Here is a 16612-nt window from a genome sequence, read left to right on the forward strand (position 1 = left end):
TTGCGAAAAGATTTTAGATTTTAATACTGTAGCACTTTCGTTTGTATTTGATAGTTATTGTCCAACTATAGATTAACTAGGTTTAAAAGATTCGTCTCGTAAATTACAGACAAACTGTGCAATTAGTTTTTGTTTTCGTTTATATTTAGTGGTTCATGCATCTGCCACAAAATTTGATGTGATGAGGAATCTTAAAAAGTTTTTGAATTTCGGAGTAAACTAAACAAGGCCCTGATTAAACTAGCTAGCCAAAGAATATGCCTAGCTTTGGACCACCTAGAAAGCACAGAGATCAGAGATGGCGCGGCTTAACTAATGCTTAGCTAGTTAGTTACGTGCATGCATGCATGAACCACACCAAGCACAAGCAGGAGAGAGGGAGAGAGAGCTATGGGATGGCCGGCGTTGGTCGGTCTGCTGAGACGTGAGATGAGATGCATGCATCGGGACGTACGTCGCAGTCGTGAAAAACAAGCAATCAAATCAAACAAATACTAATATGCAGTAGAAAGTTAGCTGATTTGTTATGAGAGAAAAACACTTAGTATATTCGGCTGATAAACTTAGACCTTGTTTAGTTCGCAAAAAATTTAGTTTTTGGCTACTGTAGTACTTTCGTTTTTATTTGATAAACATTTAGACTCAAAAGATTCATCTCACAAATTACAGGTAAACTGTGCAATTAGTTTTTATTTTCGTCTATATTTAATACTCCATACATGCGACTAAAGATTCGATGTGACGAGAAATCTTGAAATTTTTTGCGAACTAAATAAGGTCTTAAGAAAAAAAAAGCGTATCAATCAATCTATCCGATCAAATTAACCAAACCTTGTGCCTCCCCGCGTCAACAACAACAATTCTCGACCCCCGCCCCTTCAGCACCTGCTGCCTTGCCAGAGCAGCCGGGGATGACGAAACGGCGCGGGCCGGCCTGCACTCGATCGGCCGGGCACCGGCTGCCTGTGGTCATTGTTGACGGCCCGCTAGCTAGTGGCATTGCTATTGGCCGGTGCTGTCCTTCCTGTCCGGCTTCACTGCCCCGTCGTCCACGTCGTAGGTATGGCGCAGGACTCGTCGATCCATCATCTGCCTGCCTTGGACTTGGGCCTCGTTTACTTCCAAAAAATTTTGCAAAATAGAAATAGTAGCACTTTCGTTTGTATTTAACAAATATTATCCAATTATAGACTAATTAGGCTCAAAAGATTCGTCTCGTCAATTTCGACCAAACTGTGCAATTAGTTTTTATTTTCATCTATATTTAATACTTCATACATATGTCTAAAGATTTTTTGGAACTAAACAAGGGCCTTGGAGTGGTCGCCTGCCTCCTAACGACAAAACTGTGTGTTATTACTCCCTCCATTTCAATATAGCCGGAGTCCAAGGGTTCCGACGATGTGGAGTTCGACCGCGACATTCTGGAGCTCGAGCTGCTGACCGGGCGGACCTTCATGTCCCGCGCCGATCGAGGCGAAGGCCGGGGCGGCGGGCGGGCGCGCGGGGCTGGGTCCTCGACGGCTTCGACCGCCGCCGTCGTCGTGGTCTCAAGAGCCGGAGCACGCGAGTGGGCGAGATCATGGGCACGCACGCTCCCGCCGCACGAGCTGGAGGGGCTGATCGAGCGAGGAGGACTCGTGGAAGCTCTTCTCGTAGCACGCGTTTGGCTGTGGAGTGGGAGTGGAGGAGTGCGAGGAGCTGGTGGACATCGCCGGCAGAGACTGCGAGGAGCTGCCTCTCGCTCTGACTCTCACAACGTTTGGTGCCCTGGTCAGCACCAGAAAACATGCTCGCGAGTGGAGCCAGGTCCTAGAATTCCCGTCGTTTTCGTTCGTCAGTTCATCTAAGTACCACGCGATTAAAAGGAATGCATCGAGAGATGCAGATCATAATATCAAGTAGATATATGCTCAACCTTAGTTTCGAGAGCTAAAATATCATGTTTTTAGGGGGCCCAGCCTAACTTTTTTTTGGGGGGAATTTTTTTTAATCCTAAGATATCATGTTTTCTGGGAGGGGTTGGGGGGTATATATACTTCTGCGTAAGAAAAGAAGAATCTTCTTGATTGGATTTTGCGGTCACGAACAAAATTTCTATTTCTAGGCCTGTTACTACATTACTATCTTCAGTCTACTATGATATGAATCAGTGCAAAACTCCTCTTTTGAAAATTGTCGAGGAAGAGGGGGCAACCTGCGAAACAAACTTTGCCTGGACCTCCAGAGACACGCGTTGGCAATTATATATCCACAAAAATTCAGACCAACTGCACCTTTAAAACTCGGCCGCTAGCAAAATTGTCAAAAACAGTTTTAACAGTACACTGCACATTTAAAACTCGCTGTATGTACCGCTAGAAAAATTGCCAAAAACAGATTTAACCAGAGTACGGAATATGCTGCCGCCGCAAATACAATATCTCGGAAAATTACAACGCCACATGTACAGCAGGCACCAAAACATGAAAACGCCCAAACAAGTCTTGGGTTCTGTCTTTTCCAAGTTAGCGATAAATATTGCAGATTTGCGGCGAATGGCTGGCTACACGACCCTGCTGCCCGATCCTTCAAGGCTGGCTCGTCGACTGCGACTCTGACTGTACCCTCTGCCGAACTTGTTCCACCAAAAACTTCAAGTATTCCTGACAAAAAAAGCAGCAAGTCAGCATTAGAAGACTAACATCAGAAATCAAGACAGGGTCATTATACATTGATTGTTCAACAGAATCGGTGTGGGAAGCATACATCGGTAAGCTCTTGATCACTGGCAAGCTCTTCGATCATTCCCTGAATGCTGTCATCTTCACCATAGGCCTGAGCAGCAGTTTCAAGGACAGAGCTGAAGATATTCTCTGGAGATTCATGTTGTTCAATGCTTTCACGAGCTTGATGGAGATCAATCTGGCCATGGAATACAAAAATGTGAGATACAGATACCTGAAATACACCAGCTTGATAGGTCTAACTAAAATTCATACAGGAAGAGTTAAAGAAGCATATAGTGTCATATTAGCCTTTCTCGGCTCTTAACATCCAATAATGTAAAAGCATCCATGGAAAGTAATACTGACCAAAGAGGGTTTGCATAACTGAGCAGAACAATGAACATCAATATGGCGCAGAATAATGTAAACCATTCATAGTATTTGCTCTCTAAACCAAACACAAAGCACAGGCAGCATATACATTACAAATGCAAACACAAGCCATTAGTGCTCCACAGAATAGCTTACCTGAGAACTGCTGCTAGCTGGTACATTTCCTCCTCCACTGTCAATGCGCTGAGGCCATGACCTAGATTGTCTACTATTTGCACCAGCAGAACGGCCCCCTGCGCCACCAAGAGCCTGGGATACAACAGGCATCATTTGCTGCAACATTCTTGACAAATCCAGGCCACCTTGCCCCCTGCCTGAACCAAACATGGCCCCAAGGTCTTGCTCATCCACATTCTGCACAATACTGCTTATTGTATCTACAACAGCAGGGCTCTGTAATCCTTCCATCACGCCCCTCAAATCAGCACTTGAACCCCCTGCTTGTGTTGCGACATTTGACAATATGTTGCTGAAAACTGGGTTGTTGAGCATACCAGATATCATGCTGCCAATATCAGGTTGTCCACCACCCTGTCTTCTCAGAGGAACTTCAGTAGGCTGTGGCACAGAGGATGGAGGACCAGAGGCAGGGGCATTGCTTCTGCTAGCATTAGTATTCCGAGAAGCAAAACCTTCCAGAAACTGCTGGGCCACTGAAATAGGATCTTGGTTTTGGCTGACTGATGATGAATCCCTACCAGGATCAGTTGTGCTCCCAGATGGTTTTACTGCTCTGCTCCGTTTCTACAAGTGTTGTTAAAAGAAGCAATTAAACAATAGAAATATAGAGCGAACTCCAAACATGTAACTTACTGAGAATCAAACCATAGTAAAGTACAACAAACTCCAAATATGTAACTTGACAAACAGAATTAAACACTAAAATGAAGACCAAACAACAGAATCGTGATAGACTAATAAACAGTCAAAAGTCACTAATTAATACCTTCGGAATCAGACCTCCACCAAGACCTAATGGTTCAGCACTGCCACTTGCAGAAGGCTCAGTGAGCTGTGAACCTACTTCATCCGAGGATTTATTCTTCAGCGCAGAATTTTCTATTGATGTGTTCGAAGGAACATCATGAGTATTGGTGGCTGTGGAGTCTCCTGATAAGTCAGCTGTATCTGCACAAGTATCTCCAAATTGAGGATGTTGTTGTATACAGTCAAGACTGGGAACATTTAAAGTATTCCTGTCTTGAGGTGGCAAACTGGAACCCAAAATACCTAACAACAGGAATGGTGATATCGTTAAGATGTCTACAAAGAAACTCGTAACACCCTATTCGAAAGACCTGGTTCAGTCACATGATGTTGCACTTTTTAAAGTGAAGTTTGTCCGTGATTCTAACCTGAGGGATCATTCTGCAGTGATGTAGTGGCTGGTGTTGAAGAATTCAGAACTGCTCTGCTGTCTGTGGTCGGGTGAAATCCCTGATCTGCTGCAGTTTCTGTAGATAAAGAAACCTGGCTTGGTGCATTTGTGGCCAATGCATTGGCTACCTGTGCCACTATAGGAGGAACACCAGAAACACCACCAACAGAAGCTTGTGGAACAGCAGATGTTGAATTTCCTTGAGCTCCATTGCCCACTGCTGTTTGAGAACCTTGAGAGGACTGAGTAGGCACTGCAACTTGACCCCTCACTTGAACAGGCAGGATAACACTAAAGACATGGTTTGGAGCCTCGACTGAGGACCGTGCTGGAACAGCAGCAACAACTGTTCTGGTTGGCAATCCACGTGTTGCAGCCGGGTGACCTGGTGGGTTACCTCCTTGAGTTCTTGCCGCATCTTGGCGGTTCCCGTTGATAGCTCCTTCAGAAGTGGTGGTAGTACCAGCAGCTGAACCACTTGTTGCAGATGCACCTAAGTTAGGGAATGAGAAAAGAATTATTAGTTAGGAGAAGCCAGCTAGACACAAAGGTGGAAGAATCAAAGATCTAGTTAGCAAAATAATATAAATTCCCGTGTGCAAATGAACTCCAGGATATTCCAGAAGATACACGAGAACAGAGTATTTAATCTAGCAAGTACATTGATGGCACACGTCAAATCTGAAGATACTGCACCTAACAGTAATTTTAACTTCAAATGTAAGTATCGTATACACTTTAGTCCAATCATGCCAGTACACAGTCACACAAGGTTTATGAGGTATCCGATTCATGATATTAGAATAGCAAATAGGAGATGTAAACATCTGGCATCTCAAACAAATTATAATAACTTAGTATAAGTAAGAAATAGAAGCAGAAAGACGCAATTGGATTTTATAAACAATTTATGCCTATCTAAAGATCCAATACGAGACAATTTGTTCAGAGGACCTCCAGTTCAAGACCCTAACAAGTAACAAGAGGGAACCAGCAGTTGAAAGGCATTGAAATGTGACCTTACCGGTACTTGGGACATTCATACGTCGAAAAGGATCACCAAAACCAGATGATCGAGAAGGATCAACAATACCAAAAGCACCAGAAATTCCACCCATAACTGGTATATTGGAGACACCAAAAGGAGGGGTGTTTTGATAAGATGGCTGCACAGAGAAAATGTGTTGATGAGATTATGGCGCTCTTGACTATCAAAATTAACATGAAAAAGGTGTAGCAATTATCACCTGAACCATGATAGGGTTTGGTCCTGTGGAGTTTATATAAACAGCAGGCCCAGAATTTACAAAAGCCTCAGACTGCAGGATTAAAAGATTTCAGTATGCTGACATGTACAAAGTTAGTTACATAACATGAAGGAAAAACAAATTATGCATACAGGAGATCGCCCTGTGCGGAGCATCATCATCGTCCGACCAAGCTCAAAAAACATAGCACCCAAATGTTGCATCGAAATTCCTAGCTGAACAGATTCAGTCTGGATCTCACGACGAAGAGATGCATCCGCAGTCTCACCATCTTGCCGAATACGTTGTGCAATGTGCTGAAACAGAAAATTATTAGGTACATAAAAGTCACAGATGTTTTCAATGAAAATTCTGCATCCATAAATTCAGGAGTTCCTCAAATAACAACTTGAATGAAGACATCCAAAGAAAAGTTTGCATCTATTGGCTCATAAATCCAGAGTATTGAGAAGTGTGTTAAAAACTGAACCATGCAGCTCAACAGCAACTTTGCATCCACGAAGGGGAAAAAACCAACATGTAAAAAATGGTTTAGGCCTACTCAGGAGTCAGGAAATCATGCAGGCATTATAAACAATAATAAACAGTGAGCTGATGTTATATATTATAAAAGTTGCTTGAGGATTGATAATTTCACCTTGGAGCCAGAACATAGTTTATGCCCTGACTATACACCAGGGTTGCTGTTTAAGGGTGGTCAAGGATTCACTAATCCTTCAGCTTATCTTATCTAGATTCTCACAGAATTGCACAAAAGATGACAACCCATAATGACATGAACATGGTACTAAATGTGTTTACAGTGACCACCAGAACATAAGTGGAAAATTTAGCAGAACATAACCAGGGAGGCACACATTTTTTATGAACAAGATATCACTCTCAAACAGTCAGGGGTAAATGGTACAGACCATAACCACAGAAGATAAGTAACATACCGAAAGAGCAGAAGCTGCACTGCCGCCAAGAAGTTGTTGGGCTCTCTCAATAACTGAAGCCAAAACATCAGGACTTGGGTATCTTGGGTTGACATTAGCATCATCCACTGTCGGTTGTTGCTGGCTTTCTGAATCCCTGGATGGTGGAGCACCTTCATTTATAGCATACAATGAATATAAAAATCTTTGGTTCCAAGCAATGGATGAACCAACTATAAGACAAAAAAATGGTACCATTATTCTGTAGTACTTGGTCAATGCGATCCATGTACTCCGAAAGAGTTGTCAAAGAATCTGGAATAATCTGTTACCATTGGTTAAAGTTAAGATAATGCTGTACAAACTGAAATACATGAGGAGAAACAAAAAGGCACAAAATATCTACCATGTTGCGAGGAATAGCTCCTGGCGGCTGAAGTTGTGTTACTTGTATTTGATGATTTAGAACTGAGAATCCTGGTTGCGCTGGGTTCATTGGCTGAGTTCTTCCGGGCACATTATTGGGTCCTTCTGGCGCGGTAGTCAAAGGAACCTGATAAAGCATACATAAAACAATTAATTCTTAGGTCTCAGGTACCCCCTCTAGATCTTGAGAAGAACTGCCATGTTACCGAAAATGCAGTGTTAGTGACACCACCAGACATTGCAACACCTAAGGAACCCAGAAGATCCCGAACACTCTGCAAATAGTAGAAGACTTAGATGGCATGTACCATATGTATTAGAGATATGTATAGTCTAACACATGTATATCATGTTACTTGTACCCCAAGTTGTACCTTGACTATATATATGAAAGTCACCCCCCCCCCTCCCTAATTGGGCGTGAGGTTCTCCTAATTCTCTACTCCATCCCAAATTATAAGGCGTTTGACTTTTTTGAACCCAAGCTTGACAACTCATCTTATTCAAAAAATATGTGCAAACATAGTCAAATTTAAGTCATTCTTGAAAAAGTTTTATTGCTAAACGAAGCCACGGCAAAAGAAGTGATATTTTTGCACAAATTTTTGAATAAGACGAGTGGTCAAACTTGTGTTAAAAAGTCAAACGTCTTATAATTTGGGATGGATTGAGTACTCAATTAATTGGTATTTATGTCAACAACGTACAAAACATTAGAAGTCTGGTGGAACAAAGCACAAACCCCTTGACATGTCACATATGTAGTTTCTTCAAAGATGATTTCAAAAAATATTTTTGTAAAAAAAGGTATAAAGATGTCAAAATAGTCTAGAGCCATGCGATCAGATAACTTCATGGAGAAATATCAACAATGAGAGAAGCATACCCTGGAAATATCATCCAACAATCCTTCATTTCCAGTAACGTTTACTGCACAGAAAAGAAAAGTATAAAATCCTTTTTCAGGCCCATGTCTTCGAGTAATAACTAATAACCTAAGCACATGTTAGGAATTTAGGATCAATTAGATTTAGCACCAACCTAGGCACTCACTATTTTAACACTACTTATACTTAACTAGCAAATTTTCGCAGCCCTTAGGCTGAAACAACAAAGTCTATTTAATTTTCCGATGATAGCTATGCGGAATAAGGCGTCAAGTAGGCAACAAATCATGGAAGCATATACAGATACACTTGGTGGTTCAGGATAGATCATGTTGCCAGTTGTCACAAAAACAACAGTATGACTTACCATTAGCATGTGTATTTCCTTCAGGAGCCCCAGAAGAATTCTGGCCCTCTGCTGCACGCCGAGCAACCAGATGCAATGTATATCCATCCTCCAAATCTTGTGGTTGTTAAGGATACAGGTGACAGAATTTGGATGGAGAGAAACAAACACATTGGGAAGGTAAATGACACAACAATGCATTTCAAAAGCATACAGGTGGGGAAATGGAAAAATACAAAAAAATGAAAATTCTGAATAGAAATTAATGTGACGGTAAGTTCCTTTGGAAAATGGCATATCCAGACACCTACTGATGGAAACCATTAATCTAGCACAGCCACAGAATGTAAATGGTTGCATGTGACACTGTAACATTAACTGATTGTCCCCTTAGAGAGGCATTAAAACCAACCTATGGACCAACTTAAAAGAAAATATTCTGTTTCTCAAAGTCATCAAATTGCCATAACCTTAGTCCCTACAGTGCAGAAAAACAAATTATGCCATTACTAACTGAACACAGAACATAACTAAGTAAATAGGTGCAAAAAAGCTAACAAGGAATAGGCAATCAAATACTCCCTCCATCCAAGTTGCACAAGCATATAAGTAATTTCAACCGAGACCAAGGGATCCTTAATAACTCCCGTTAATCCGTTAACTGTCAGCAGAAAAGATCTTTATGTTTCCCGCTGCTTGCCACACATCCTTAATAACTCCCCTAATCCCCTTAATCCATTAACTCTCAGCAGAAAAGATCTTTCCGTTTCCCCACTGCTTACCAGTCACCACACATCCTTATAACTCCCCTTAATCCATTAACTCTCAGCAGAAAAGATCTTTCCGTTTCCCCACTGCTTACCAGTCACCACACATCCTTATAACTCCCCTTAATCCATTAACTCTCAGCAGAAAAGATCTTTCCGTTTCCCCACTGCTTACCAGTCACCACACATCCTTATAACTCCCCTTAATCTGTTAACTCTCAGCAGAAAAGATCTTTCCGTTTCCCCACTGCTTGCCACATGTCCTAACCGTGAGAAACTAGAGCAAGCACAGTTAGGAAGTATGCCAAGTATCGTATGCATTTATTACTCTGTGCAAGAAACGACAAGATGAGTGTGTCAGCCCTAGAGAAAACTGCGTCCAACAGCTCATGCGCCCATAAATCTTGGATACTTTTTCAGACCTCATGCGTCTCTCAAACTTGGCTGGAGGGAGTATTATTTCCCAGTATGACTCACCAAAATGATAGGTGAAACAAACATGGAGATGGATCAAGTATACAGTTCATAACCATGACACAAGATGCAGAAACAGAAAGGATACGGTATTCTGATAGGAGGTGATCATCCTTCAAGACTCTTCCTCTAAAAATCAAGCGCTGCTGATCCAATGGAACCCCAGTCGCTTCAACAACCTTCTCTTTTAGAACGGAAACAGGTGCCTAAAAATGAGGCGGTTAGCACTTAGCTCTCCCAAAGCATTGCATAACGCACATATTAACATTTGCACACCTAACGGCTAATGCTAACAAAAAGGGTCACAAATCAACACAGAGCCATGGATAGAGTTTCTAGCACTCCACACAGAGTTCAGCAACAAATAAGCAGATAGACACACGCCAAAAATGCCAAGGAGGCAGGAAAATTCTCACATTCTTCTCCACGCGAAGTTTGTGGACTTGTGAATCCAGGGTCTTGATGTTGATCTCGATGGTAGACTCTGGATCATCAGCAGGTTTCACAGTCGAGCTGCTGGCCCCGTGAGAAGCATCGTCAGCCATCCTGCACAGGAGGAAGACAATAAATACGCGGATCAGGTGCCATAGACCTCCCTACAGACAACCCAAATGCTTATGCGCCTATGAACAAGCAGGGGCGGACCCAGTAAAGGACATGAGTGTACAAATGTACACCCAATAATTTTTGCAAAGCAATCGAAGTTAGTAGGCATATACATGCATATACACCTGTAATTAGATTCAGATCGGATTACAAATAGTATGTTAGGGTTTGGGCGCACGATTTTTTTACCTATGAATTAGGTTTAAGGTTTGGGCGCACGGTTTCGCACAGCAGGAAGGGAGGACCAAGGGGAGGGAATACCTAGTGTCCTGGTGGTGCTCGTCGCCGGGCAAAGTGCCCAGTGACGAAGTAGGACAGCAGCGACGGTCGCAGGGACACCGGGGCTGCAGAGGGCGGACGCCGTGCCGGAGATGGTCGCGAGGATGCTGGGCCCCAGGTGGTGCTGGACCGAGCGCAGTCTCCTCTCCGGGTTGCGGCGCGGCGAGCGGATGGAGGAGATCGGCCGCGGGCGAGACGAGTCCAGGCGGTGGGCCAAGGGGCGGGTGGGCGAGACGAGGGCAATTTAGTCCACCTTACCTCTCTTTCAGCTTCTTGTGGCCAACTCGCGGGGACAGCACACGCCGGCCAGCGTGCCGCCGCTGTGGGAAAGAGAAGAAGATGATGAGAAAGCTTATTTGCCGAATTAATCGGTTGTGTTTTTCTTTTACCATAAATTAATTTTTTAGTCATAATTTTTCGGACAAATAAATAGACTCGAAGCTAATTTAATTTAGAAATTATGATAAATGCAGTGATATAATTTGTAGATATGTGAAATTATATTGACATGTTTTTGATATCATCCACAGTAATGGTATATCTTTCCGAACCATGATAATCTAAATAGTATGTATCCAATTAATCCTAAAAAAATATTAGGCGAAATTCATAGGTACACGCCTAGACATTCTCTAGTGTCCTATATATCTACATACATTATTATTTTAATGAATAAATAAAAACAAGAAAGTATAGATTTAAAGTTATATAAAAATAGAAATATTAAAAAATGTCTAGTCCGCCTTAACTATTGCATGTTATCCTTACTAACATAAATCAACACTCCATCTAACCTTATTTATCGATCTCTTACAGTACATGTCATACCTCTCACCTGACGACGCTGTCTCTATCTCCTTCAAGCTATGATTGTTGTCTATACAACCTCGTGTCCGTCGTCTCTACCCGTCCTCCTCCCACCATCCGCCTGCTGCCTCCAGTTGCACCCATAGTGTGTCTTTTCTTCTTGTCGAACCTGCCGCCAGCCTCTTACAGGCGCGTGTGTCACCTCTGCCGCTACATATCATCCCTTCTCAAGAAACACGGCCTTGGATCTGGGGCACACTGTCTATTCTCCGTCTACCCCCTTAGGCAACAGTGCCCTCCGACTAGCATATAAGCGTGCTAGGCGAGCACCCTGTGCAACATTAGAGTGAGACTGGCCGCGAGGGGAGGAGAGGCAGCCGCCCTCTGCGAATAGATCGAGATGAGTAGGAAGAATCGACCAAAGAGAGAGAAGAAAGGATCTACATGTTAAGTGTGTCATCTCATATTTTTGTTAACAAATCTGAGCATCAGCTATATCCAAAGGAGCATCATGTGTATCGATGCATATTTTTGGAACTTTTTAGATAAATAATGAGTATACATTAGACATGTTTATTATGTTTCGTAGCAAAAGCTAAGATATTTTAGGTATAGATATTCTTGTATGGTAAAGATATTCTTGTATTATATTTTCCATGTGTAACTAAAATTGAGTATATTGTCAGTAGTGTCAAATGTAAAAAACGATTTAGGGCATCCACAACAATATAAATAGCTTGCTCTTTAGAAAAGTAGCCACATATGATATACTAAATAGTATAAATAACTTACCTAACAAAAAATGATATCACATTGTGCATGTATGTTAATATTTTTTAATTAATCACTCTTCTTTTGTCTCTTATCCTATCGCTTCAGTCGTACATGATCGATCCCGCTCATCTCATGTTGACAAATTACTCTATGTCTTTGCCACTGTTCACTCTTAAAGTCGTGACTCTCTCTGTTGGTCCTGCTCTGTGTTATTTGCGTCTACAATCATGGCTCTCCCTTGTCTCATTGCCATCTAGTCCTCTGTTGTGCCTAGTCCTCCCCATATCGGTGGTTGTAGATCACCGCCTCATACTTAATAGCTCACCTTAGACTGGTGTGAGGAGTGCCCTTCGCGCCGATGGCTGCTCTGCCCCGTTAGTCTTGCGACATACTCCCTTCGTCCCTATTTAACTGTCGTTGTTGTGTGTGTGACACAAATTTGACTCTATTTATAAAAAATATGTGCAACATTTGTATCTTCAAATAATTTATTAAAAAAACTAGATTCAAAGATCTATCTAACAATACTAATTACGTACCATAAATATTAATATTTTTAAATATATATTTAATTAAAGTTGTTTCCTCGGGAAGCATAAGCACAAGTATTTAGGAATGAAAGGAGTATTGTATAATGTTTGAGATCCACCCTCACTTGCCGAGCTCTACCTACTGTTAAGCCTATATCGATTGCACGCGTCGATAATCTTCTTCACGATCACTCTAGCGAAAATTGTGTGTTCAACATCAAGGATTCCACATATACATTACACACTTCCGCGCCTCCATGGCTACGTAGCCATCCATCTTAGTTGAAATCGCTCAATTTGATCGTTCAAACATTTTTAGTAGTAGAAAAATGGTTTCACTAAATAAACATTAAAATAGAATTTATAGAGCTATAAAATATCGGGAAGGACATATAATTAACCATATAAAAGGAAAACAATGGCTAAAATTTATTAGTCTCACAATCCACATATGCATTAAAGATGAACCTTAAAATTAAAATGGAATTTATAGAGCTGTACGATGTCAGGAATGACATACTATGCAATTAACCATACAAAAGAAAAATAATAGTTGAAATTTGTTAGTCTCACACAAGTCATATGAGCAAACACAATAATCCACACATGCATCGAGGATGAACCAACATGGAAGCTAGCACTAACAAAATGAAGCAAGATTCATATACAAAATAGAATAGTGAATTGATTCATACAAAAGAACATAAACGGAATGAGCAAACGTGGAAGAGTGGATGCCTCGCTTTGAAATATTGTGAAGAAAAAAGGGAATTTTTTTAAGCAAAATAGATGCAATTGATTGTCAAGCAAGAAGAGATTTTTTTAAAAAAAATAAAGGAATGATTTAATCAAACATGAATTTGCTTGTGTGGCTGCTGCCTACTTGTTTTTTTACTTGCTTTGGGTATGATATAATTGCAGCCATAAAACAGTTGATATTTAAAGAAGTCTATAATTATGATTGCCACTTCGTACATGTTTTGGAAGGGATTGTGCCAGTGGACATTAGGCTTTGTTTAGTTCTCATTTTTTTAAGATTCTGCGTCATATTAATTTTTGCGGTACATGTATGAAGCATTAAATATAGATAAAAAATAACTAATTGTATAATTTATTTGTAATTTACAAAACGAATCTTTTAAGGCTAGTTAGTCCATAGTTAAATAAGAGCATCTCCAACGGTTTTGCAATTGAAGTTTGCATTTGACTAATTTACCAAAAAGCTCAAATTAAGGTATCCAATGGTTTTGCATTTGAGTTTTGCATTTTGGCAAAGTTGGCAAATGAGGGAGGAAACTTGGCATTTTTGCCAAACTCTGGACGACTTGGCAAAGGCCGATCGATATCTCCTCCTGCGCGGTTTCCGGTCTCCCGCGCGTCTCCGACTCCTCTTCGCGCCATATAGGGGAAACTTCCATCACAACATATCGCGACACAAAGTCCCGATCGGCCTCCGACTCCTCTTCGCGACACAAAGTCTCACCACGCGCTGCCGTCCGCCTCGCGAAGAAACCCCTCCACACGCGTCGCCGTCCCGATCGTGACACAAAGTCAGCACGTGCCGCCATCCGCCTCGTGACAGAAACATCTCCACACACACCGCCAACGGAGTGGACAGCGCGAAGAGAAAAAGCGCGTGAAAAAATAACGACCGAGTCCACCATTTGGTTTTGCCAACTCAATTTTGCCAAAACCATTGAAGACACTCAATTTTGTGACTTGGCATATTGATTTAAGACTTAGCAAACTGCTTGTTTTGCAAAACAAAAATTACAAAACCGTTGGAGATACTCTAATAATTATCAAATACAAACGAAAGTACTATATTAGTTAAATCTAAAATTTTACTTGACCGATCATGTAACATCCCAAAAATTCACATTCAAAAAATCACTCGCATTAAAAATTATTTTCAAAATATATTTCAAAAACTATAAAATAATTTGAACTCTAGTATCTCCATCTAATCCATTTATATTTTTCGCGCACAAATAACAGCGAGTACCAGCAAGCTTACATGCAAGAAAACATAGCAGTGCACCTACACGAATATATATCTCATGCATGCATGCAGGACATGCCACCGTCCATTTGCATGCACCTGCATGCAAGGACACGGTGATTAGGCACCGTCCATTTGCATGCATCGTGCATGCAAATTAGGCACCGACCATGCGCTACAGTAGCATTTTTAATGGCACGCAGCTGAGCGCTTTGGCCTATAAAAAACCAGCCTCGGATGCTCACTCTCACCACCCGAAAAGCACGTTCACTCACTCGCTCACTCACTCTCACTTCGCGTATACCGTATACGGCCATACGCACAAGCCGAGCTCGACTGTCGTCGCAAGACGAGGTGAGCAGCTCATGAGCATCTCCTTGCTCTTCTCTGTCATTCTGTAGTATTTTCCTGTATTTTTTCTTGTATTTGTCTGTACCGATTCACTGCCAAGAACTCCACGAATAGAACCATGACATACAGAAGAGCTCTAATGACCCCTGCTAATTTCTCTCTAACCATGCATGCGTGGGCCATAAGCATTAACTCCAAATAGTACATGCATGCACCATGCACTACCAGCCAAAAATCATCTCGTGAAGCATCCATTCCTTAATCATCGTTAGCCTTTTTCGTATGATTAAAGTCCGGCTATTTCACAAATACCATATGCTAACTCTGATTTTAATAATTTTTTTTCCTAAATTCATCTAAAATCATGATCTACCTCTCATATTAATTTCATGATTTTTAGAACTTATTTGAATTTATGTGATTATTTATCTGTGCTTGTTGTTTGTGTCGGTCGTCGCGTATTTTAGCTGACGGAGTGAACGAGCCGGAAAACGAGAACGTTGGAGACGAGTACCGAGAGTTTGACGCCGAGGACCCGGACTGTCAGGAGGAGTTTGCCGAGGACGCCGACGGAGGCAAGTCCAACCGATCCCCTTTGATGCATATTGATCCTATTTTTAAACACAACCCGTAGAAGCCGTTTTAAATATTGCATGTACGATATATGTACGAAGTATTTTTTGCTGCTTAGTTAAAACCTGTTGAATAGCCATCCTTGAATTGATATTACCCGGTAATTGTCTTGTTCGAACCTAGAAACAAATAATATGCTATGACAGAAATATTATTATTTAGTATGCTTAGGACTTGTTACTCATACTGGATACCCATCGCTATATTTTCTCAAATATAATGATTTTAAAAGTAAAAGGTGTGAGTGGTGAAAATAAATTGTGGGTATTGTGAAAGGGTTAATGAACAAGTTATAGATGTGATTACTATGGAGATGGGGCGGATGGGATCTCTTTTGGAGATGCCCTGGTGTTGTGGCTTATACCTTGCGGGGTTAAGCGTGAAGATATCCGCCTTGTCTCGATTAAGGACTGAGTTGATGATTCATCTTGCCTAACTCATTTATCGTACAACCACTCGCTTTGCATGGGAAAGGCTTAGTCTAAATCCCTCTAGTTAGTATGGCAATCACCTGGAGGCAGGTGTGCAACGGGACACTAAGTGATGTATGTGAAATTGTGGAAATATATGAAAAGAGCTTTGTGAATTATTGTGGTATCATGAGATGTGGCCTTAGTGTTCCCGTGGTGAGCGCCATTACTTAGCTATGGAGGGTAATGACTTTGATGGATCTGTGCTTGCACGACGGTGTAAGTTATGGTATCCTACTTGTGAGAAAAGTGTACAACCTCTGCAGAGTGTAAATCTATCTGGATAGCCGTGTCCGCGGTCTCGGACGGGTTATGGTTTGGTTTCAACAACTAGATTGGTTGGGATGAGTGAAAACATGTGAGAGAGTGTGATTTTGGAAATAAATGGTTGACTGCCATTGTGTTGTGGGAACAAGGGTTCAACAACACTTAAAATTGTGATCAAACCCCCATTTTTAGAAATACTATCATATGTGGAAAAAGAGGTCTTTTACAACAGTATTTGTGAAATGAAACCTTGCATGTGTAAAATGATAGCTTTATGCAAATAAAACTAAGCCTCAACCTTGATTTATCCATATGCATATATATTGTTA

At 41.4% G+C, this 16612-nt stretch overlaps 1 protein-coding gene across 2 annotated transcripts; it reads right to left on the reverse strand.

The window, feature by feature from the left end:
- Positions 2272 to 10760, reverse strand: LOC8060562 (large proline-rich protein BAG6). 2 transcript variants are annotated; one of them, XM_021464831.1, is made up of 17 exons: positions 10432 to 10760; positions 9981 to 10110; positions 9653 to 9770; positions 8345 to 8440; positions 7977 to 8020; positions 7297 to 7365; positions 7071 to 7217; positions 6920 to 6989; positions 6686 to 6837; positions 5879 to 6043; positions 5727 to 5798; positions 5504 to 5645; positions 4457 to 4972; positions 4048 to 4229; positions 3237 to 3845; positions 2749 to 2904; positions 2272 to 2645 (listed from the first exon to the last, which is right to left on the reverse strand). In XM_021464831.1, exons 2-17 carry the CDS (start codon positions 10107 to 10109, stop codon positions 2571 to 2573), a joined length of 2742 nt encoding a protein of 913 aa, XP_021320506.1. In that variant the 5' UTR covers position 10110; positions 10432 to 10760; the 3' UTR covers positions 2272 to 2570. The 2 variants fall into 2 exon arrangements, with proteins under 2 accessions (XP_021320506.1, XP_021320505.1); XM_021464830.1 differs by having other exon boundaries at positions 4048 to 4331.

Source organism: Sorghum bicolor, chromosome 7, assembly GCF_000003195.3.
Source record: "Sorghum bicolor cultivar BTx623 chromosome 7, Sorghum_bicolor_NCBIv3, whole genome shotgun sequence".
NCBI lineage: Eukaryota > Viridiplantae > Streptophyta > Magnoliopsida > Poales > Poaceae > Sorghum > Sorghum bicolor.